Source organism: Lolium rigidum, chromosome 6 (assembly GCF_022539505.1).
Source record: "Lolium rigidum isolate FL_2022 chromosome 6, APGP_CSIRO_Lrig_0.1, whole genome shotgun sequence".
In the NCBI taxonomy this organism is placed as follows: Eukaryota; Viridiplantae; Streptophyta; class Magnoliopsida; order Poales; family Poaceae; genus Lolium; species Lolium rigidum.
Genome location: NC_061513.1, coordinates 283,453,610 through 283,477,233, shown reverse-complemented (window position 1 = coordinate 283,477,233; position 23,624 = coordinate 283,453,610). Strand labels below are relative to the sequence as shown.

The window sequence follows — 23,624 nt, the reverse complement described above, 5'->3', positions numbered from 1 at the left end:
TCAATACGAAAACAGTTGAATGGTATCATATGTTGGTAGCTCCTTCATCATCGTTATTAGAGATAAACATTGGCATGAGCTCTACGGGGTCGTGCGCCAAGGCGCACATTTAAATCTAGTATTAAGGTAATAAGGTGTACCAATGCTCTAGGTGATTGATTACGACTTCATCGACCGTGAAAAAATCACAATATTGATTAGAATGTTAAATATTGCTTCCAATTCAACTCGCAACTAAAAAAATTAAATGTTAAATATGATTGTTAAGTACCACTTTGGTACTAGTACCTCCATCTTAAAACTTAGGCTTATATTTTTTTGAAGTTCCTCGTGGCATGGAATGAGATATGTAAACCCCTTCGCTTTGGGGGACGTCTGGGCATAAAAAAAATTAGACTTCAGGGATTAGCCTTGCGTGCGAGATGGCATTGGTTGAGCCGTACTGATCCTTGCAGGCCTTGGCAGGGGCTAGGTATGCAACAAGACCCGTCTGCTCTTGAGGTTTTTTAGAGTTTGGCAAAAATCGAGGTGCGGAATGGGCGATCCGTGCTGTTTTGGTGAGATCGGTGGATCAGAGGCAGAACGGTAGAGGGAGTTGTGCCAAAGGTGCACTCACTGGTCACCACTAGATGCAAGAATGAGAGAACAGTGCCGGATGCTTTGAGGGATAATTTGTGGATATCGGACATAACCATGGCCATGGACGATGAGGCTTGTGCACATTGTGTAACTCTTTGGGTGACGCTTGCGGGTCTGGCCAGAGATGATCAAGTGCCGGACAAGTTTTCCTGGATCGGCTCCAAGTCCGGGCACTATTCTGCCCAAGAGACCTATAGACTGCTTTGTCAGGGCACGCAAACATTCAGCCTGCACAATCCGATTTGGAGGACCCTAGCGCTGTTCAAATGCAAGTTCTTCAGCTGGCTGGTTGCTAAGAAGAGGTTGTGGACATCTGACCGAAGATTTAGGCTTGGCCTACAAGATCGAACAAGTGATTTCTTTGTATGCTTGCAAGAAGATGATAACATTGAGCATATTCTTGTGCAATGCCCTTATGCTAAGCAGGTTTGTTACATCTCCTTGCTCGCGGCGGGGTTGAACATCCAGGAGCCATAGCAGATTGACACATGGGTGGAGTGGTGGTTGAGATCACGGGAATTGGTGCAATTGGGTGACCGAAGAAGCGAGGTCAAGAGCCCGTACCGAGGGAGGGAGGATAGTGAAAAGAGAGAAGGCATGATTTCGTTGTTCAACTTGTGTCACCATTTTTGTTGTAAAACCACCCTTTTTCGTACTCATCTTGATTACTATATTAGAAAGAAGGTGCATATTTGAACGATTAAGACATTGAAAGGTAGGTGCATATTCACTGACTTATCATGTGAAGTAAGTGTCATGGATAAACTATTTAATGACTGTTGCTATGGTGCAAATGATGTAACCATCATGCCACACTAAACACTAACCCGAAGTCAGGCCGGCCAATAGATACCACATGAAAACGATAACAGATGAAGAAAAAGAAAAAGAAGAAAATAACACTCTTTGGTATACTGCTAGATGCAGGTTCACATTCTCTCTTTGCCAGCTCGAAGTAGTCGAGCACTGAGCGCACCAGCTCATGGTCCATCAAGCCAATGAGGTGTCTGACTCATATGGTGACCAAGGACATAGCGGAAATAATAAATAAATGCGGAGCATATTTCTGTCCACCATCCCCGGCATGCACTACTAGCAAAGAAATCTAAAAAAAATGTGAATACATACCTTCTATAGCTATTTCGGGTATGCATATTGAAGTTAATTATTGTAATTATTGTATTGATTTACTATGAACCTGATTGTAATTATCATATGAGCTCTATTTAATTTATAAAACAAATAGTATCATGATTGAGAGCCATGACCGTATGTGTGATGGGAAAACAAAGATGCAAGCAAGTAGGTAGAATCATGATCACAAAACCCTTGTCGGTGATAGAAAGTTAAGGTGCATGCAAGTTAGTTGTGATTGGTTATGCCACAACGCATTGATTGTGTACTAATTCTAGACCCTGCTCCAGATCTACTACCTCCGTTTCAAGGAATAAGGCGCCCTCGTTTTACGAGCTTTTTGTTTGACCAAGATTTACTTCAAATAGATAAAGATTGTTTGTATCAAATTAATATCATTAAAAAGTGTTTTTCAATACGAATCCAACGATACTAATTACATATATTATAATCGAGATTTTGTTGCTCAATTTTTATGGTCAAAGTTCGTCTTGGAACGCGCGTGCGCCTTATTCCTTGAAACGGAGGTAGTATGATTTAGACAAGCAAGATCTAGAAAATTAAGACTTGCCAAATATGAATGCATTTGAGTGGATGGACCAAACAATTGTAGTTATTGCACTGGTTAGACCATATAGTAGCACTAGTATAGTGCAAGGACTGTTGGTAGCCTTGTTGCATCCATTAATTATATCGCAGGGACCATTACAACATGCACGAGGTCTCTTATCGTGGAACATGTGATCAGCTCTTTTGTATTATGTGTGATGCCATAGGAAATAATTAAAAATATTTGTCTTTGTAAACTGTTGATTAGACAAGTGACTAGCACCTCTAAAAAAATTCCTAGGGTCTGAGTGATTGGAGGATTGTATGCAAATACACATATGTATTCAAAGGCAACCTGGATATTCTCAGTTAAATTAATGTATGTTTGTATGTTGAATTGCAATATTTCTTCTAGGTAGAAATACATTTAGAAGTTTGAAGTACCTCTTAAGATCATGAATTTTGATTAGTATATGGGTAGAAAAGTGATGATGACTACAAGTTATATTTGAGATATTTGTACTGAACATCGATAATTTTTTTGATCGGCGAAGAGCGCTCTGGCTAGTTGCCTGCATCTACTTGACGGGAACAAACAAAATGAGTGGATGCAAATCAGTTGTACAAATCTCACGTGTTTACGCATGTGCTGTGGTACAATAGGTGAATAGAGATCGAAAATAAGTGAATCAACTTTGTCAAGATACACATGTATCTAGATGCATTTTATTGCGTAGATATGTACATATCTAGGTAAAATTGAGTCACTTACTTTTTTAACTGAGGTAATACAATGGAGGGAGAGACACATGCCTCTCTCTCTCTCTCTCTTTCGCTCCACTTTGGCTGGCAAAGTAGAAGTAGGAGACGACAAAGTGGTGGCAGGCGAAAGAAGCGAGGACAAGAGCCCGGGACGTGAGAAGGAGGATATAGAAAAGAGAGAAGGCATGATTTTGTTGTTCAAATGTCTCAAAATTTTCGTTGCAAAACCACCTTTTTCATACTCCACTACAGCTTGGACCCATTTTCATTTATAAATATCGGGCAATATATTAGGAAGCGGTGCATATTTAATCGATTAAGACAATCAGAGGTAGTTGCACATTCGCTGACTAATAATTTGAAGTAAGTGTTATGGATAAAATATTTAATGCTCATTGGTGCAGCTAGATCTACGTTATTGTGTACCTCCATATGAGGACCGTTGCTATGGTGCCAGCTGTGCAAATCATGTCACGCTGAACACTGAACCGAAGTCAGGTCGGCCAATAAATGTGACATGAAAAGATATAATATGTGAAGAAAAAAAGAAATCATACTCTTTGGTAGACTGTGAAGTGCAGATTACAGTCTCTCATTGCAAGCTTAAAGTAGTCAAGTGCTGATCACACCAGCTCATGTTCCATCAAGCCAATGAGGTGTCTAACTTCATCAGGCGACCAAGGCCATAGCAGAAAATAATAAATAAATGTGAAGCATATTTCTGTCCACCACCCGCGGCCATGCACTCCTAGCAAAGAAATCTCCAACAATATGTGAATAAATATCCTCTATGGCTATTTCGGGTATGCATATTGAAGTCAATTATTGTAATTATTGTATTCATTTTACTATTGTAATCATCATATGACCTATATTTAATTTTAAAAACAAATCGTATCATGATTGAGAGGCATGACCATATGTATGATGGGGAAAGAGATGGAAGCAAGTAGGTAGAATCATGATCCCAAAACCCTTGGCGTTGATAGAAAATTAAGGTGCATGCATATTAGTTGTGATTGGCCATGCTACACCGCATTGATTATGTACAGATTCTGGACCCTACTTAAGATCTATGATTTTGACAAGCAAAATCTGGACAATTAAGACTTGTTGAGTGTTGGTGGCCTTGTTCCATCCATTAATTATATCGCGGGAACCATTACAACATGCAGGAGGTCTCTTAAGGTGAATCACGTGATCAGCTCTTCTATAGTATGTATGATGCCATAGGAAATAAATTAAAATATTTGTCTTTGTATACGTTGTAGATTAAACAGGTGACAAGCATACCTAAAATAATTCCTAGGGTGAGGGGCCTGAGTGACTGGTAGAATGCATGCAAATACACATATGTATTCGGAGGGAACCTGGATATCTTAGTTAAATCAATATATGATGATATGTTGAATTGCAATATTTCGTCTAGGTAGAAATACATTTGGAAGTTTGAAGTCCCTCTTAAGATCATGAATTTTGATTGGTATATGGGTAGAAGAGTGATGTTGACTACCATTTATATTTGAGATGTTTTTACTGAACATCGATTATCTTTTGATCGACGAAGAGCGCTCTGGCTAGTTGCCTGCAGCTACTTGATGGGAACAAACAAAATGAATTGATGCAAATCGGTTGTACAAATATCAGGTGTTTATGCGCGTGTCGTGGTACAATACGTTGAATAGTGATCTAAATTAAGTGAATCAACTTTGTCTAGATACACATGTATCTAGATGTATCTAGACTCGTTTTAGCGCGTAGATACATACGTATCTAGATAAATTTGAGTCACTTATTTTTTAACTGAGGTAATACAGTGGAGGGAGAGGACACATGCCTCTCTCTCTCTCTCTCTCTCTCCTTTGGTCGGCAAAGTATAAGTAGGAGATGACAAAGTGGTGGCAGGGGAAAGAAGCGAGGACAAGAGCTCGGGACGTGAGAAGGAGGATATAGAAAAGAGAGAAGGCATGATTTTGTTGTTCAACTTGTCTTAAAATTTTAGTTGCCAAACCATATTTTTTGTACTCGACTAGCTTGGGCCAATTTTCATTTGAAATATCGGGCTCGGCCTGATTAATATCTTAGGAAGTGGTGCATATTTAATCGATTAAGACAATGAGAATCATGTGAAGTAAAGTGTCATGGATAAAATATTTAATGTCTCACTGGTCCTGCTAGATCAACTTTATTGTGTGCCCCATATGAGGACCATTGCTATGGTGCCAGCTGTGCAAATCATGTCACGCTGAACACTGGCCCGAATTCAGGTCGGCCAACAAATATGACATGAAAAAGATATAATAGTGAAGAAAAAAAATCACACTCTTTGGTAGACTGCGAAGTACAGATATACAGTCTCTCATTGCAAGCTTAAAGTAGTCGAGTGCTGATCACACCAGCTCATGTTCCATCAAGCCAATGAGGTGTCTGACTTCATCAGGCGACCAAGGCCATAGCAGAAAATAATAAATAAATGTGAAGCATATTTCTGTCCACCACCCATGGCATGCAATCCTAGCTAGCAAAGAAATCTCCAACAATATGTGAATGAATATCCTTCTATGGCTATTTCGGGTATGCATATTGAAGTCAATTACTGTAATTATTGTATTCATTTTACTATGAAGCTAATTGTAATTATCATATGACCTATATTTAATTTTAAAAACAAATAGTATTATGATTGAGAGGCATGACCATATGTGTGATGGGGAAAGAGATGGAGGCAAGTACGTAGAATCATGATCCCAAAACCCTTTGCGTTGATAGAAAATTAAGGTGCATGCATATTAGTTGTGATTGGCCATGCTACACCGCATTGATTGTGTACAGATTCAGGATCCTATTTAAGATCTATGATTTGGACAAGCAAAATCTCGACAATTAAGACTTGCTGACTGTTGGTGGCCTTGTTCCATCTATTAATTATATCACGGGAACCATTACAACATGCAGGAGGTCTCTTAAGGTGGATCACGTGATCAGCTCTTCTGTAGTATGTGTGATGCCATAGGAAATAAATTAAAAGATTTGTCTTTGTATATGTTCTTGGTTAAACAGGTGACAAACACACCTAAAAGAATTCCTAGGGTGAGGGGCCTAAGTGACTAGTAGAATGCATGCAAGTACACATATGTATTCGGAGAGAACCTGGATATCTCAGTTAAATCAATATATGATGATATGTTGAATTGCAATATTTCATCTAGGTAGAAATACATTTGGAAGTTTGAAGTATCTTTTAAGATCATGAATTTTGATTGGTATATGGGTATAAGATTGATGGTGACTACAATTTATATTTGAGATGTTTGTACTGAACATCGATTATCTTTTGATCGACGAAGAGTGCTCTGGCTAGTTACCTGCAGCTACTTGATGGGAACAAACAAAATGAATTGATGCAAATCGGTTGTACAAATCTCAGGTGTTTATGCGTGTGTCGTGGTACAATAGGTTGAATAGTGATCCAAATTAAGTGAATCAACTTTGTCTAGATACACATGTATCTAGATGTATCTAGACTCATTTTAGTGCGTAGATACGTACGTATCTAGATAAAATTGAGTCACTTATTTTTAACTGAGGTAATACAATGGAGGGAGAGGACACATGCCCCTCTCTCTCTCTCGCTCCCCTTTGGTCGGCAAAGTAGAAGTAGGAGACGACAAAGTTGTGGCAGGCGAAAGAAGCAAGGACAAGAGCCCGGGACGTGACAAGGAGGATATAGAAAAGAGAGAAGGCATGCTTTTGTTGTTCAACTTGTTTCAAAATTTTAGTTGCAAAACCACATTTTTCGTACTCGACTACAGCTTGGGCCAATTTTCATTTGAAATATCGGGCTCGGCCTGATTAATATCTTAGGAAGCGTTGCATATTTAATCGATTAAGACAATGAGAATCATGTGAAGTAAGTGTGATGGATAAAATATTTAATGTCTCATTGGTCCTGCTAGATCTACTTTATTGTGTGCCCCATATGAGGACCATTGCTATGGTGCCAGCTATGCGAATCATATCACGCTGAACACTGGCCCGGAGTCAGGTCGGCCAATAAATATGACATGAAAAATATATAATATGTGAAGAAAAAAAGAAATCACACTCTTTGGTAGACTGCGAAGTGCAGGTGTACAATATCTCTTTGCAAGCGAGGTCAAGAGCTCGGGATGAGAGAGGGAGGATAGAGGAGAGAAGGCATGATTTTGTTGTTCAACTTGTTTTAAAATTTTAGTTGTAAAACCACCTTTTTCATACTCCACTACAGATTTGGCCCATTTTCATTTGAAATGTCAGACTCGGCATGATTAATGTGTTAGGAAGCAGGTGCATATTTAATCGATCACTGACATATCATGTGAAGTGTCATGGATAAAATATTTAATGTCTCGTTGGTCCTGCTAGATCTACTTTATTGTGTGCCCCAATATCAGGACTGTTGCTATGGTGCCAGCTGTGCAAGCATCATGTCACGCTGAACACTGGCCCAAGTTAGGTTGTCCGATAGATATGACATGAAAAAGATATAATATGTGAAGAAAAAGAAGAAATGACACTCTTTGGTAGATTGCCCAGTACAGGTCTACAATCTCTCTTTGCCAGCTCAAAATAGTCGAGTGCTGAGCACACCAGCTCACGTTCCATCAAGCCAATGAGGTGTCTGACTTCATTTGGCGACCAAGGCCATAGCGGAAATAATAAATATATATGAAGCATATTTCAGTCCACCACCCCCGGCCATGCACTCCTAGCAAGGAAATCTACAATGATATGTGAATACATCCCTTCTATGGCTATTTCGGGTATGCATAAAAATATTGAAGTAAATTATGGTAATTATTGTATTCATTTTACCATGAAGCTAATTATATTTATCATGTGACCTATATTTAATTTTAAAAACAAAAAGTATCATGATTTAGAGGCATGAGCGTAGGTGTGATGGGAAACCAAAGGTACAGGCAAGTAGGTAGAATCATGTCCCAAAAAAATTATCCGTGATAGAAAATTATGGTGCATGCAAGTTAGTTGTGATTGGTCATGTGACACCACATTGCTTGTGTACACATTCTAGGCCTTGCTAAAGATCTATGATTTGGACAAAGATCTGGATAATTACGAGTTGTTGAGTATAAATGCATTTGTGTGGATGGTCTGAACAATTGTAGTTGTTGCACATGATGGACCATATTGTAGCACTAGCATAGTGCAAGGACGGTTGGTGGCCTTTGCCATCCTATCATTATATCGTAGGGACCATTATAACATGGACACGAGGACCCTTATCGTGGAACACGTGATCAACTCTTTTGTAGTATATGTGTGATGCGATTGCAAATAATAATAAAAGATTTATTTTTGTATACATTGTTATTTTTTGAAGTGGTATATGTTGTTGATTAGACAGGTGACTAGCACCTCTAAGAGAATTCATAGGGTGAGGGTCCGGAGTGATTGGTAGATAGCATGCAAATACACATGTGTATTCAGAGAGACCTGTATATTTCAGTTAAATCAATGTATATTGATATGTTGAATTACAATATTTTTGTCTAGGTAGAAATACATTTGGAAGTTTGTAGTCCCTCTGAAGATCATGAAGTTTGAATTGTATATGGGTAGAAGAGTGATGCCGACTACAAGTTATATCTGATATTTTGTACTCGACGGGGACAAACAAAATGAATGGATGAAAATCGGTTGGAAAAATCTCACGTGTTTACATGCCTGCTATGGTACAATAGGATCAATACTGATCCAAAATAAGTGAATCAACTTTGTTTAGATACATATGTATCTAGACGCATTTTAGTGTGTAGATCCCGTATGTATATAGATAAAATTGAGTCACTTATTTTGTAATGGAGGTAATAAAATGGAGGAATAGGACACATGCCTCTCTCTCTCTCTCTCTCTCTCTCTCTCTCTCTCTCTCTCTCTCTCTCTCTCTCTCTCTCTCTCTCTCTCTCTCTCTCTCTCTCTCTCTCTCTCTCTCTCTCTCTCTCTCTCTCTCTCTCTCTCTCTCTCTCTCTCTCTCTCTCTCTCTCTCTCTCTCTCTCTCTCTCTCTCTCTCTCTCTCTCTCTCTCTCTCTCTCTCTCTCTCTCTCTCTCTCTCTCTCTCTCTCTCTCTCTCTCTCTCTCTCTCTCTCTCTCTCTCTCTCTCTCTCTCTCTCTCTCTCTCTCTCTCTCTCTCTCTCTCTCTCTCTCTCTCTCTCTCTCTCTCTCTCTCTCTCTCTCTCTCTCTCTCTCTCTCTCTCTCTCTCTCTCTCTCTCTCTCTCTCTCTCTCTCTCTCTCTCTCTCTCTCTCTCTCTCTCTCTCTCTCTCTCTCTCTCTCTCCTGCTCCCCTTTGGCCGGCAAAGTTGAAGTTGGAGACTGCAAAGCAGTGGCAGGCGGAAGAAGCGAGGTCAAGAGCCCAGGAAGAGGGAGGGAGGATATGGAAAAGAGAGAAGGCATGGTTTGATTTTTCAACTCATGTCAAAAGTTTAGTTGTAAAACCACCATTTTTCGCACTGGACTACAACTCGGGTCCATTTTCATTTGAAATATCAGACTTGACCTGATTGATATTTTAGGAAGAAGCTGCATATTTAATTGATTAAGACATTTAGAGGTAGGTGCACATTCGCTGATTGATCATGTGAAGTAAGTGTCATGGATAAAATATTTAATGTCTCGTTCAACTTGCTAAATGTACTTTATTGTGTGCCCCCATGTGAGCACCATTGCTATGGTGCCAGCGGTGCAACCATTATGGCACACTGAATGCTGGCCCCGAAGTTAGGCCGGCCAATAGATATGACACGAAAAAGATAACACATTACACATAACGTAAACTATTACTGAAGGAAAATCCGGCTTCACCAAGGCCGGCTCGGGCCATTGGAGTCCGAATCTAGTACAAAGCTGGCAATATTTTTTACCTAGTTTAGGGCTAATTTCCTAAACTGAATCCTTGTTTTAAACAGTGTAATAGATATCCTAGACTTTTCTGGAATGACCGGTGTCCCCATGTTGATGTGAGGGGTGTCGGCGGATTAAAATTAGGCACATAATCGACGAGCATCAATACCATTTACCTTTTTACCGCTCCAAACCCATGTCCCTTCTTTTTTTTTCTTCGGCGACTTTGCACATAAAAATGACCCTTAGAATCCACAACCAAGCTATTGGCGGCCATGCCGACTTATCTAAGTCAACAGCATCCGGAAACTCCGACGGGATTCCTCCAAAGGTACTGGGGCTACTGGTCTAAAACGTGTTGGCTTACTTTCTTGGGTATCTCGCGGTAAGATCAGCCTCCCGCGGACGCATTGCGGTGCATCACCCTTGCTCCCACGGGTACAGAGTGACATCTTTCGTGTGTAAGCGACTTCTGAGTCACAACGGAGTATGAGTGTTATTTTGGAGAGTTTGAATCACTACGGGAGAGCTCCAGTATGCCGACGGCCGCCAGCCGTCGGCACAGCAAGGAAGGCCGTCGGCACTGTGCCGACGGTGACCGTCGGCGTAGCTTCGTCGGCATAGTTCCGGTCGGGGACTGCCCGATCACCGTCGGCACTGGATCGGCCGTCGGCACAGATTGTTGTACCGACGGTATAACCGTCGGCATAGTATTTCAAAATTTTCAATTTTTTTTTTTGAAAAAAGATTAAAAATATTTTTTTGAAAAAATATATTTTTATTTTTTTTTAATTTTCTTCTTATTCTTTTTTACTTGTTAATCTTTCACAATCACACTTACACTTAGTACATCTAATCTTAGGTAAAATTGCACATGTATTCAAACTTCCCAGTTGGTCACCCATCCTCACACTACTCCTGCCCCAGCACGCTTAACTTCTTGGTTCTCTTCGGATGAGCTTCCATGAAAGAAATGACGCCCTTGTTGTTAATACTACCATATCAATCATATTAACCCTTTGACCGTGCTGCCACATCTCTATATTTTTGAATTCTAAACAATTACTTAAGTAAACAACAATAAATATATATAAATAATAATAATATAGAATTTGAAAAACAATTAAATGATTTATTTTTTGTCTTTTTACTTAATATGGAATAATTAATATCAGTAAATACGAATTTGGCAAATAATATGTCTAAATTGATCAGAAAAATAAGAGGAATACAAATATGACAATGCAGAAATTCCGGATTTGAACTAGGGCTCAACTATCCGTCACTCCAGAAATTCCGGAAAAAATGTTTTTAGTTCTACAATGCATCATTATATGTGCTAATTTTTGTCCGTTTAGTTTGTTCGCGAATGGGTGCACCCGCACACCCGGTACGGCGATACCGCATGTCCCGCGGTCCCTGTTTTGGCCAGATAGCAATTTGAAAATCCCACGGAGCCGCGTGGCGTCATTTCATATGTCATGGTAACTATTCTGTTTGTCAAAAATGGGATACGGCAATTATTTTGAAAAACCTTTCACGAAAAGGGCTATCACGTCCGGAGTTCTATGGATTTCAGGGGAAATGAGGTGGGAAACGGCCTCGGCATGGCATAGTTTACCGAAACGAGGTCATATTTGGCACGTGTGTGGGCCCTAGGATGGGAAGCAAGACCCCGGGTGCGGATTTCTAATCTGACACACGGGCGACCATCGTTTCATTTTTAGCGTCCCCAAACGATTTTTATTTGTGAAGCAGCTACATGGGGCACATTTTAATATGACGTGAAACCTCCGTGCGATCATAGTAGACCACCTACGCACCACCTATCACATGACATGTGCACGCATTAGCTTTTTGGGAACCCATGCGGTTTCCGGCGGTGTCCCGCCGAATCCGCTGGAAACTGACCGGATTTGAACTAGGGCTCAACTATCCGTCGCTCCAGAAATTCCGGAAAAAATGTTTTAGTTCTACGACGCATCATTATATGTGCTAATTTTTGTACGTTTAGTTTTTTCGCGAATGGGTGCACCCGCACGCCCGGTACGGCGATACCGCATGTCCTGGGGGGCTGTTTTGGCCAGATGGCAATTTGAACGAAGTCAAAAAATCTCACGGAGCCGCGTGGCGTCATTTTATATGCCATAGTAACTATTCCGTTTGTCAAAACTGGGATGTGGCAATTATTTTGGAAAACCCTTCACGAAAAGAGTTATCACATCCGGAGTTCTATGGATTTCAGGGGAAATGAGGTGGGAAACGGCCTCGGCATGGCATAGTTTCCCGAAACAAGGTCATATTTGGCACGTGTGTGGGCCCTAGGATGGAAAGCGAGACCCCGGGTGCGGATTTCTAATCCGACCCATGGGCGACCATCTTTTCATTTTTAGCGTGCCCAAACGGTTTTTATTTGTGAAGCAGCTACATGGGGCACATTTTAGTATGACATGAAACCTCCGTGCGATGATAGTAGACCACCTACGCACCACCTATCACATGACATGTGCACGCATTAGCTTTTTGGGAACTCATGCGGCTTTCGGCGGTGTCCCGCCGAATCCGCTGGAAACTGACCGGATTTGAACTAGGGATCAACTATCCGTCGCTCCAGAAATTCCGGAAAAAATGTTTTTAGTTCTACGACGCATCATTATATGTGCTAATTTTTATCCGTTTAGTTTTTTCGTGAATGGGTGCACCCGCACGCTCGGTACGGCGATACCGCATGTCCTGGGAGGCTGTTTTGGCCAGATGGCAATTTGAACGAAGTCAAAAAATCTCACGGAGCCGCGTGGCGTCATTTTATATGTCATAGTAACTATTCCGTTTGTCAAAACTCGGGATGTGGCAATTATTTTGGAAAACCCTTCACGAAAAGAGCTATCACGTCCGGAGTTCTATGGATTTCAGGGGAAATGAGGTGGGAAACGGCCTCGACATGGCATAATTTTCTGAAACGAGGTCATATTTGGCACGTGTGTGGGCCCTAGGATGGTAAGCAATACCCTGGACGCGGATTTCTAATCCGACCCACGAGCGACCATTTTTTCATTTTTGGCGTGTGTGAAAGCCATGAAACTTCGAACATTATAGCTCATTTGTAAGATAATTTATTTAGGTATTTGAATTATTCCATTTTTGATATTTTTCTATGATAGATCTTGTTTTTCTGCAAAATTTGATATATTATAACTTATTTTTCTCAGTTAGAATGATTTAGTTATGCTTTTTTGAAAACTGCCATTGAGAAATAGGAAAAAGCTATGCCGACGGTTTAACCGTCGGCACAGTTCTGTAGTGGAAAAAAAAGAAAAAAAAAGTTGTGCCGACGGCCGGATCGGTCTCGTGCCGACGGCCGTAGCTGTGCCGACGGTGACCATCGGCACCTCCAGCTGTCTACCGACGGCCAATTTAACGCCGACGGTCATCCTCGTCGCCGCGCTCCGGAGGCTACTGTGCCGACGGCCCCGACATTTGGCCGTCGGCACATCGCCTGGCCGTCGGCGTACGGCAATTCTCCCGTAGTGAATCTACTTTTCAATTATTTGGCGGCAGTCTACATGGTTAATTATCATATATGTATTTCAGCGTGGAAGCCCGGGAGCTTCTGCATTCATATGCGACCGTTTGGAGATGTGCGCACGGGATTTATGCAACCATTTGGATAATGGTTTTGCAATAGGATAAGTTAGCCATGCGTAAGCACCTTATGTAATCCTTTTTTGTTTGCGAAGGAATGAGTCCTTGTTCATCTTTACAACGGAAAGTTTGCAATAAAATAGTTGCGTACACCAACTGATAAGATCCCATGTATTGATAGTATGTTGTGTTTCGTTCTAGACGAGAAGACGTACGCAATAGTTGTATGAATCCTGGCTGCCTCTGTGGCCAATCACTATATATAGTCATGCAGGCATCCAGAAATGGCTCGCAATTGGCAGAGAGGAAGAGAGAGATGGCAAACTGCTTTGGTGAGGAAGTGGACATTTTCAAGTTGGATACGATGACTAGGTATGTTGGTAAAGAGAAGAAGCGGGAAGACCTGGCACGAGAGGCATCGCGTCTAAGTAACGAGGACGGCAAGAGCGACAAGGCTACAAAGTGCGTATGCGTGCGTGTCGTATTAGATGTATGTATATGTGTTTATGATTACAGTACGTCCCTATATTCATTCATCTATCTGCAGGTACGTCCGCGATCTGAAAGCTTGGTATGGCAATGGAGTGACGACCTTGTGCCTGATCTACAACCAAACCGGCGACACCCTGCGGTTCGTAGACACCGTAGACTGGTTTGGCTACATCGGGCAAACACCATACCCTACCGAGATCGGCAATGGCCAGTGGGCGTCCTTCCTCCACGTGAAGAGGTCCGGCGTGTCGTCAGGATCCATGGCAGGCATAGTCTACCGTGGCAAAGATAAGGACGGCCGCGAGCGTGACTTCATGCTGGGTTGGAGCTCCCCCTGGGGAGCTTTCTATCGTAACAAGGCCTACTGTGAGGTGGGCAATGTTGGCTCATTCTCGTCGCGCTGGGATGATCTGTATCGCCGAGTCAGCAACGCCGCTTATACTTGGGATGCCAAAGACAACGGGAGAAGTTCCGTGCATGCCAGCATTGGGGCACCCAGTTCCTCCTTGTTCATCGCATATGTCGAGACCCCTTTTGGTCCATGAATCTAGACTACCTATGTGTACTACCTCCGTCTACAATAGACGTCTGAGATTTATTTAAATCTAGATGTATCTAGATTTATATAAACCTCAAACATTTATTTATATACGGAGTGATCGAGTATGTTTATTTATTTGCTTCATCGATGTAATGTTGTTCCATCTTAATTTCCCAGCCCATCCTAGCTTGCTCTTGCATGCTTGAATAATGAATAATATAATATATGTCAAGACCCCTTTCGATCCATGAATCTTTTATGAATTTGCTCTTTGAACCAGTTCAACAATTGTTGTTGTGCCCTCTACTGATTTGTTCCTCTTTCCTTGCCTCCTTTCGTGATTTCTAACTTTATCTTAATATGATTTTGTGCGTCTTCACACTTGGATCGACTACTTGTAGGTGTTGTAACACTACTAGCTGTGTGCTCGGACAAAGTCGGTTCGTCGTGTTCGTGTATCATAGTACACGTTCAGATCCTTTTTCAAAGTCGAGTGACCCACTCCCCCTAGCATGCATGTGTGCTTATTAACGGGCAACCCAATTCATTGTTTGATGCCTAAGTAATTTACGCCGAACGAGATGCCATCCTATGTCAGAAAGCCTTGAACGATGCTTCCATCAGGTTGGGCCCTGTTACGAACGGATCCCTTGATGACCTCATTCATCCTTTCAAACGGCACCATGTTGTGCATGAATGTCGGCCCCAATTCATTGATCTCGGGGACAATATGGACCAACAGATGCACCATAACATCAAAGAATGTGGGTAGGAAGTAGATCTCAAGTTCACATAGTAAGACAATGATCTCTTCGGGTAGCCTTGGGAGCCGTCGGGAACTAATCAACTTTTGAGAGCTAACGTCAAAAAAGATACATAGGCCAATAAGTGTGTCATGGAGGTGGTGGTCCATTAACCCTCTAAGAGCGACCGTAAGTTTTTCTATCATCATAACGTGATATTTATGAGACTTCATCCCGCTGAACCTTTGTTTTTTGTTTTTTCTTGTCTAGATATTTGCCTATCTTCCCTAAGTAACTGGAACTAACTTTGCCATTTCTAATCCAGTGGAAAATTTGATCGATCTCTTTATTACTAAGTGTGAAGCAAGAGGGGGTGGGGGAGTTAATAATCTTTGTTCTTCTTTACTCTTTTGACTCGCATGTCATTTGTGTCCTCTAACAAATCAGGAGCCCCCTGAAGCTCTTTCCTGATACCTCAGTTTTTCAAGTCATTTCTATCATGTGGCCCATCTTTTGTCTTCTCTTGCATGTTAAACGACGGGCAAGAAAACTCTCGCAGACATTCTTCGTAATATGCATGACATCAAGATTATGATGTGTATCGAGAACATTCTAGTACGGCAAGCCCCAAAAAAACAGATTTCCATTTCCATACTTTTACTAGTGACTCAGGCTCCTTCCACTTGTTTCTCAGCTTAGGTCTTTCTTTTTAGTTATACAACAAGTTGAAGATCCGAGCTTCGTTCCTCTTACGTTGCTTGCCTCAGGTCTCATTTTACCGTTGGACAGGTTTGTACGAGTTCTCCACGCATCATTCTTGTCAATCCACCTTCGATTCCCCATGAAAACGGTTTTACAAGAGCCCTCTTTCGGTAGATAGTGATAAGTTGTATCATCCATGTAGTTAACATATCCAATGTGTCATCGCAAACCTCACCAGAGATATACCTGTAACCAAGATAGTCTTGCATCGTCGTGATCAATGTAGATCTCACAGGGAAATAATTTAGTACGTTTTCATCCCATGCATTGACCCCTTCATCAACCCATAATATGTCTAGTTACTCCTTCTGTAGCTGGAGATACAAGTTAATATCATTCCCTGATTGTGTCGGTCCTTGAATTAGCATGATCATGTGTATGTACTTTCGCTTCATGCACAACCAAGTGGGTAGGTTGTACATCCATACAAACACAGGCCAGGTCATGTGTGTCATGCTCTGGTTGCCAAACAGATTCAATCGCCCGTACGCACATCCAACCTAAGATGCCTCAGATCAGATGAGAATTATGGGTATTCACAGTCGAGAGATTTCCACTGGCTACCATTTGCAAGGGTGTCTGAGCATGTCATCATCTGCATTTGCATGCAATCTATCCGAATGCCAATGCATGAGCTCTTCTTCTTTCGGATCTGTGAAATAGCATTGCAGATGGGAAATGATTGGAAAGTACCATATAATCTTTCGAGGAGCTTTCGTGATCCATGCTTGTATTGGGGTTCCTTGCCCACCGGACTCTCTGTTTCATCCTTATCCTCGTTCCGATAAATGATGCAATCTTTGATGCAAGCGTGGTTTTTATGTGCAGCAAATCAAGAGGGCAAACGACCTTCTTGGCCTCCTAGATACTATGAGGCAGAAAGTTCCCCTCTAGAAATACTTTGTGTACATAATCAAGTTGTGCATCGATACTTGTGTACATTTGTATTTTTCCTTGATGTCTAGAAGGTTGAGTGTCAGGATCAAGTGGGTGTGCTTGGGATGGCAACTATCATACAATGGAGATTTTGAGTCTACATGCAATTGTGCCAACTTGGCTATCTGTATAGACGCAACTCTATGGTTCATCGTGGGCTTCCAAAGAAGGTTTTGAACATGAGGGTCTTGTAGCATTGCTATCAACTACGATGTCAACGGGGTCATGTGTGTACACCTCTCGTTCTTGTCCGGACTCTTCATCATCCAGATCCAATTTTAGTGCCTCTTGGTTCCCTCCTTCATGTGGCTCTTTGTCATTATTGTTTGCCCCCTCTTCATGATCATGCAACACTTCGTCGGCAGCACCATTATCATCATGCCTATAGCCTTCCATGAAGCCATATCGGAGCATGTACGACTTCACATTGCCATGGAAAGGGTCGTACAAAATCTGATCTTTGCATTTAGAACACGGACAAGATATATCATCATCACCATCTCGAAGCATATCACCGATTGCATGCCTAAAAAAATTTGACACCTTCTTCCCAATATCCGGATCCATGAGAAAGCGCTACAAATGCCTACAAGTTATAATAAATAGTGAACTAGAACCACAACGACGTCACAGAAATTTTTGACATGACCTTTGCTAAAATTAGGACATATTGAGTACCAGAATTTGACGAAAATGGAAGTGAACCAACATTTCATCAGTACATTGGCAACTAGTTAATTTCCCTAAAAAAAAGAAACACATGCGTGAAATGATTCAGGAGCAGAACGCACAATTAATATCGTCGGGGCCCATCGGCCCCATATTATCTATGTCAACGATTGTGATCACACACACATGCATTAGTATCAATCTCTCACAATAATTAGTTTTAAAATGCCTCAAAGCACGTGCGAGAAGAAAACCGAGACATTGATCGAGCGAGAGGGGTGTACGTGGTCTATTCGGTGGGAGAGAGAGGGGAGTGTGAAGGAGTGGAAGGTATGAGAGTGTGGAGGAGTGGAAGTTGTGAGAGTGTGGAGGAGTGAGGAGAAATAAGCTAAAACTTGAAGAGGCACAACAGATAAAGAATGTGAGAAGGAAGAAGAAGGGGTTGTGGCATGCCACATGGTTTTATGGTGTGGTATGAACGCTAGTGGTGTGTACCAATCATCACATGCAACTAACTAGTGGCGTGCAAATAAATGCCAAGCCACTAGTTTGTGGGACCCACGAGTGGGCCCGTCTGAGAAGTAGTGGTGGCGTTGAGAATAACCGACACACCACTGGGTAGTAGTGTGCCCAAGTTTACACGCCACTAGTTAGGGGCGTCTCTAAAAACCTGCACGCCACTTACCTGTGGCGTGTCGGAAAATTGACCACATCACAGGCAGCCAAATGCTGGCGGCGTACGAAAAGTGGACATGCCACCGCTATAACTAGTGGCGTGGATTTGAGTTGCCCCGACACGGATAAATTGTCACCTATAAGCAGTTTTCTACCAGTGTAGAAGCTAATCCCTCTGTTTCCATGAACAAAGTGCACACGCTTTCCAAGGTTTATGTTTGATCAAAAAACTGAGCAACAATATCTCAATTATATTGTACAAAATTAATATTGTTAGATTTGTACTACAAAACTCTCTAAAATGATACCGTTTTTATCAAACAGACCATATATATTTGAAGTAATCTTTGGTTAAAGACAAATCTTGGTAATCTTGTGTGTCTTATCCGTACGAACCCAAGGCTATATGGAGCCTGATTTTTTTAGAAATTTGAAAATGATATTTCGTATTTCAGAAAAATCTGAAAAGAAATCCTAGATGTAAATAAATTACCTCTTATGTACTCCATTAATTGCTTCTTGGAGCCATTTTCATCTGGAAAATTGGGCTCGACGTGATTAAGCTATTGAGATAGAGGTGCAGATTTACTTGATCAAGGCATTGAGAGCTAGGTAGGCATTCACTGATTGATCATGTGATGTCAGTGTCATAGATACAAGTTTCAATATCTTACTAGATGTACTTTATTGTGTGGCCCCACGGGAGGACCATTGATCTAGTACCAGCGTTGCAACCTTCATGTCATGCCACCATTTGCCCGGTGTCATTACAGCCATTAGGGACCTATCACATAGGTATGAAGAAGGTAACATGTGAATACGCATAAATCAAATTGATATTAGATTATTCATGAAACTAAAAAGTACAAGGATGGGCATTTGTTTACTGAGTGAAACACCATGGTTAGCGGCTGCTAACCGGAATTTCAGCCCCCTCTAGTAAATGACTTTACAATGTAAAAAAATCCCAGTGCGTTGCAATTTTGACTGGTTGACTAGGTGAACATAAACCCTACTGTATTTCTCCTCTGATGTAACCTCCCGCACCAACTCATCTGCCCCGGAACTTTCACTTGCTACTTCTCTAAAAGTTCTGTTTGAAATGTTCAGACATTACCGTGATTGAAATCTAAATATTGTTTGAGAATATAGCTCCGAGAGATTTTTCTGAGGTGTACCCAAATCCCTGCATGGACCGATGGCTTGGTCCTCCTCTTCTTGCTAAATCTCCCACCAACAAGCCCACTATAGGCGCCGACACCCAAATTATGAGAAATATGACAGCCTATATTGGGGGACCGAAAGTGTTGTCAGGGATCCTCAAATGAATGCGTACTCCTCTTGTTACCTGCACCGGTAAATTACATGCTACCTCCATTTCAGAACACACTGCCGAATAGCTATAGGGCTAGCGGTAGCCTGTATCCCCTTTTTTGCACGAGTGGAGAAGAAAAATAGGTCATTTAGTTACGTGCGCGCATTTGCTTTCTTGCATGGCATGGATCTTATGGCATCCCTGAGACATGCCTTCAAGGAACGCCAACAGTTTGACAGTTTCTTCAGGGCCAGTCCTGGCGAGACGAATCCTTGACTCCACTAATGTAATTTTTGGTCCTGCGATGCAAAAGCTGGTAACGTGTGTTTCCACGAGCCTCTTTAATCTCTCTCATTAATCATCTTCATGGCTCAACGAGAACAACTCCTCGACAGACTCCGCGACAGACACGCCACGGAGGAGCTTCGCCGCGCTGCCGTTGCCGCCCCCGGCTGTGCTTGTTCGCCCCCTGCGTCAGCCGCCCCCGCCGCGCGCGCCCCCGCGCGGCCCGCCCACGGCAGCACTCGGCCCCGCGCTGCCCGCCAACGGCCGGCCCCAGCTGCGCGCGTCGCCCGTCCACGGCCGCCCCCGACCGCGCACGCCCCGGCCGCGCGCGCCTCGCGCCGGCCTCGCCTGGCCGCGCCCGTGGTCGTGCTGGGCGCGCCTGGCTGCCCGCATCAACGAGATGTAGGCCTTTTTGGCGAACAGGTCGAGGTTGGCGAGCACCTGCACCGCCTCGAGCAAGACACCCCCTCGCGCTCGGTCGCGCCCTCGTCGGCCCCTCGTCAGCCTCGCGCCCGTCCACGTCCTCGCCCTCCCGCACCGGCCAGTGGCTGCCATGCTCGGCCTCGCCCTCGCCGGCCTCGTCACATGTCAAAGTTGTGGAGTTGATGTGTAGTTTGGGGCTGATTTGGCTTTGTTAGCTGCTAAAGTAGAGGTTATTAAAGGATTAGTAGATACGAGACTCGCTAATACAGAGCAACCAAACATATGTAAGTTGTATTTGCTGAGATCTAAACATATGTAAGTTGTATTTGCTTAGATCTGCAGGATAATACAGAGCAACCAAACGAAATGGGATTTGAGTGTGAACAAGGCTAACAAACGAAAACATTTTTTGCACCGGTGCTCATCTGAAACGAGATGGGGATTTCTTCCCACTGACGTAGTGAGCCATGATTCGAATGCAGTCTACCAAACGCGCCCATAGCTAAGATGTATAGAAAATCACTTTTCAGTGGGAAATCCATTGTGGCTCATAGGAGCATATGAACTCGTTATGTGAAAATATATTTTGAAGTGTTAAAAAATTCCGAAATAAAATTTGGCATGTACATCTAGATATTTTATGTTGGTACACAAGTTTCTAGAAAAAAAATTATTTTTTATGTGTCTCCTCTAAAAAAGACAAATTTTGATGCTACAACACGACTACGTACAGGATATTTTTTTGTCTTTTTTGTACATACCACATAAAATGTTATTTTTTCACGAACACTTGTGTACGAATACAAAATTTCACAATGTACACTATAAATTTTATGCCAGAATTTTTTAATATTTTTAAAATTGTTTTTTGTTTATTTTGCATAATGAGTGCAAATGCTTCTATGAGCCAAAAACGCCTCCTCCCTTTTCAGTAGAGTACTCTATCATTATATATACTTTTCCGAATGTATTGAAGGGTTCCTCCATTTCAGAATATATAATGTGGTATATTTAGGACAGAAAATTATATCCACAAACAAGTACTTTTCAATACATACCTAATAACGTCCAATTAATGCCACATACAATATATAATGATACAGCTGTTGTCAAATACTTATCCCGATAATAGCAATTCCCTTTTTACAATAAATAATACACGTACTCTTTCCAAGATTTGTGTTTGATCAAACCTTGGAGCAACAATATCTTGATTATATTCTACAAACTTAATATTGTTGGATTTGTACTGAAAACCTCTCTCAAATGATATCGTTTATATCAAATAGTCTGAACTTGCCGTGCGAAGTTTCTTTGCCGTGCGTGCTGCTTGCTGCGCACGGCAAAGATGTTTTTGCCTTGCGACGGCGCATGGCAATGAATTGTCGCACGGCAATGCCATTTTTTCCCGTAGTGATTGGTTAGAGATAAATCTTGAAAATTGTGTGTACCTTATGGGTACGAAAGGCTCGAGTATTTATACAAAAGTAGTTTGAAGGCGGGATGCTAGGGAAATCCGCTTTAGAACCTTACATGGAGCCTGATTATTTTAGAAATTTGAAAATAAACAACTGAATTTTTTTATATATTCGAAAACCTGGAAGGAATAAGTGTATGTGTGTGTGTATGTGTAGAGGTTGCTGGGCTTGCTAGCCTATATATATGATCTGAAGGGAGAGCAGCTAGAATAGGCTAGAACCGAAAGAGAAGAAAATGAGTAATACATTTGGGTTGGCCATCACGGCGGAAACCGTGAGAGCAATGGGGCGGTACGACCACAAGGATACAATCGACCAGGTAGACTGCGCGCGAGAAGCCATGAGGCTGATCCACGCGGAGGACAAGAACCTGGACGCCCTCGCCTACGCGTGGGATCTCAAGGGCATGTACGGCAACGGCAAGACCAGCATCGTCCTGGTATACAACGCCACCGGCGACAGGGTGACGCTGGGGGATGGTCGAGATTGGTCTGGCCGCATCTACGGCCGCCAGCCCCCTCGCGACTTCCAGAACGGCCAGTGGATCGCCTTCCTCCATGTAAGGTCTCCCTCCAACCCAAATGAACTCCAAGCCGCCAGGGTCTTCCGTGGCCGGAACGTCGACGGCCGACCTCGCGAGTTCCTGGTGTCCTGGGCCATCCCGCTGCAGGGCAGTCAAAATAACTCCGTAAGTTTCTTCAGATATTCTTTTTACCGTATATTGCTACGTTATATGTCAATATGTGTAACCATGATGTGTATATATATGTGCATGCCAGGCCTATACCGAAATCCGCGACGCAAACGGGTTCGCCGGGTGGACTAACGTCAGAAACAATCTGCTAAGGGCAAAATTAATCACTCGTTCAAACGACAACCACAAGTGCGCTTCAACGATCAGCATGGGTGGCTACTGGACTGCGGAATGCATCGCGGTTCTGCAGCACCAGTTTGAGCCCTTGCCGGATCCATACGCCAGAACCTAAATACGTCTACTTATAATGTTGTATTTTGATGGCTAAATAAGTTGCGCGGATCCTAGTCGATCGCCCCACCTCCTACGTACTGGTTTGTCGTCGCTCCTACTATCTATGTGTCCATCTATAAATAAATGGTGGCTCCTAGCTACTCCTATATGTATAAGATCGTGTATGTATCCGAAATTCAATTCAGTTCTGGGCTGTTCTTCGCCGCTTTGGGTTGCGGGGCTTAACTCTGCATGTCTGCATATACTTCCTCTACCAAAAAACTATATTTGGAAGTGTCAAAAAAAGTTCACAAAATTTTTACTTATACATTTCCATAATATATGTGAGTTCGTGAAGTTTCATGAATAAAATAATATTTTTTATGGTCTATGCAGAAAAGAGAAAATTATCTTGCTAACAACCTTATTATCAGCACTAAATTTATTCTTTTTTACACACCCCACATGGCAAGTTGATTTTTTTTTCCTGAAACGACTTTGTGATAGTATGTACGAATTTTTTGTTTCAATTTTTAAAATTTCAAAATATGTTTAACATACATTTCAAAATGAAGAGAGAATATGTGCCCATGTTTCAAAACACCACTCCCATGTATTTATTGCTTGATGACTTCAAGTTTGGATGATACATATATTTGAGTTTCTTCCGTGTTGGCTGCTTTTGACAACATTAAGAATTTTCTTGATTAA

General features: G+C 42.1%; 2 protein-coding genes across 2 annotated transcripts; both read left to right on the top strand.

Moving 5' to 3' along the window:
* The first annotated feature begins 13,931 nt into the window (after positions 1 to 13,931).
* On the top strand, positions 13,932 to 14,887 carry LOC124668142 (23 kDa jasmonate-induced protein-like). The gene is made up of 2 exons (XM_047205332.1): positions 13,932 to 14,089; positions 14,175 to 14,887. The coding sequence occupies exons 1-2, from the start codon at positions 13,944 to 13,946 to the stop codon at positions 14,662 to 14,664; spliced, it is 636 nt and encodes a 211-aa protein (XP_047061288.1). The 5' UTR covers positions 13,932 to 13,943; the 3' UTR covers positions 14,665 to 14,887.
* A 7,239-nt stretch (positions 14,888 to 22,126) lies between these two features.
* Positions 22,127 to 23,159, top strand: LOC124662734 (23 kDa jasmonate-induced protein-like). The gene is made up of 2 exons (XM_047200536.1): positions 22,127 to 22,634; positions 22,726 to 23,159. The coding sequence occupies exons 1-2, from the start codon at positions 22,182 to 22,184 to the stop codon at positions 22,930 to 22,932; spliced, it is 660 nt and encodes a 219-aa protein (XP_047056492.1). The 5' UTR covers positions 22,127 to 22,181; the 3' UTR covers positions 22,933 to 23,159.
* The last annotated feature ends 465 nt before the right edge of the window (positions 23,160 to 23,624 follow it).

Coding starts and splice junctions, on each gene's coding strand:
- LOC124668142 (XM_047205332.1), top strand. CDS start 13,944: ATGGCAAACTGCTTTGGTGAGGAAGTGGACATTTTCAAGTTGGATACG. Junction 14,090..14,174: donor AAGAGCGACAAGGCTACAAA/GTGCGTATGCGT, acceptor ATCTATCTGCAG/GTACGTCCGCGATCTGAAAG.
- LOC124662734 (XM_047200536.1), top strand. CDS start 22,182: ATGAGTAATACATTTGGGTTGGCCATCACGGCGGAAACCGTGAGAGCA. Junction 22,635..22,725: donor AGGGCAGTCAAAATAACTCC/GTAAGTTTCTTC, acceptor TGTGCATGCCAG/GCCTATACCGAAATCCGCGA.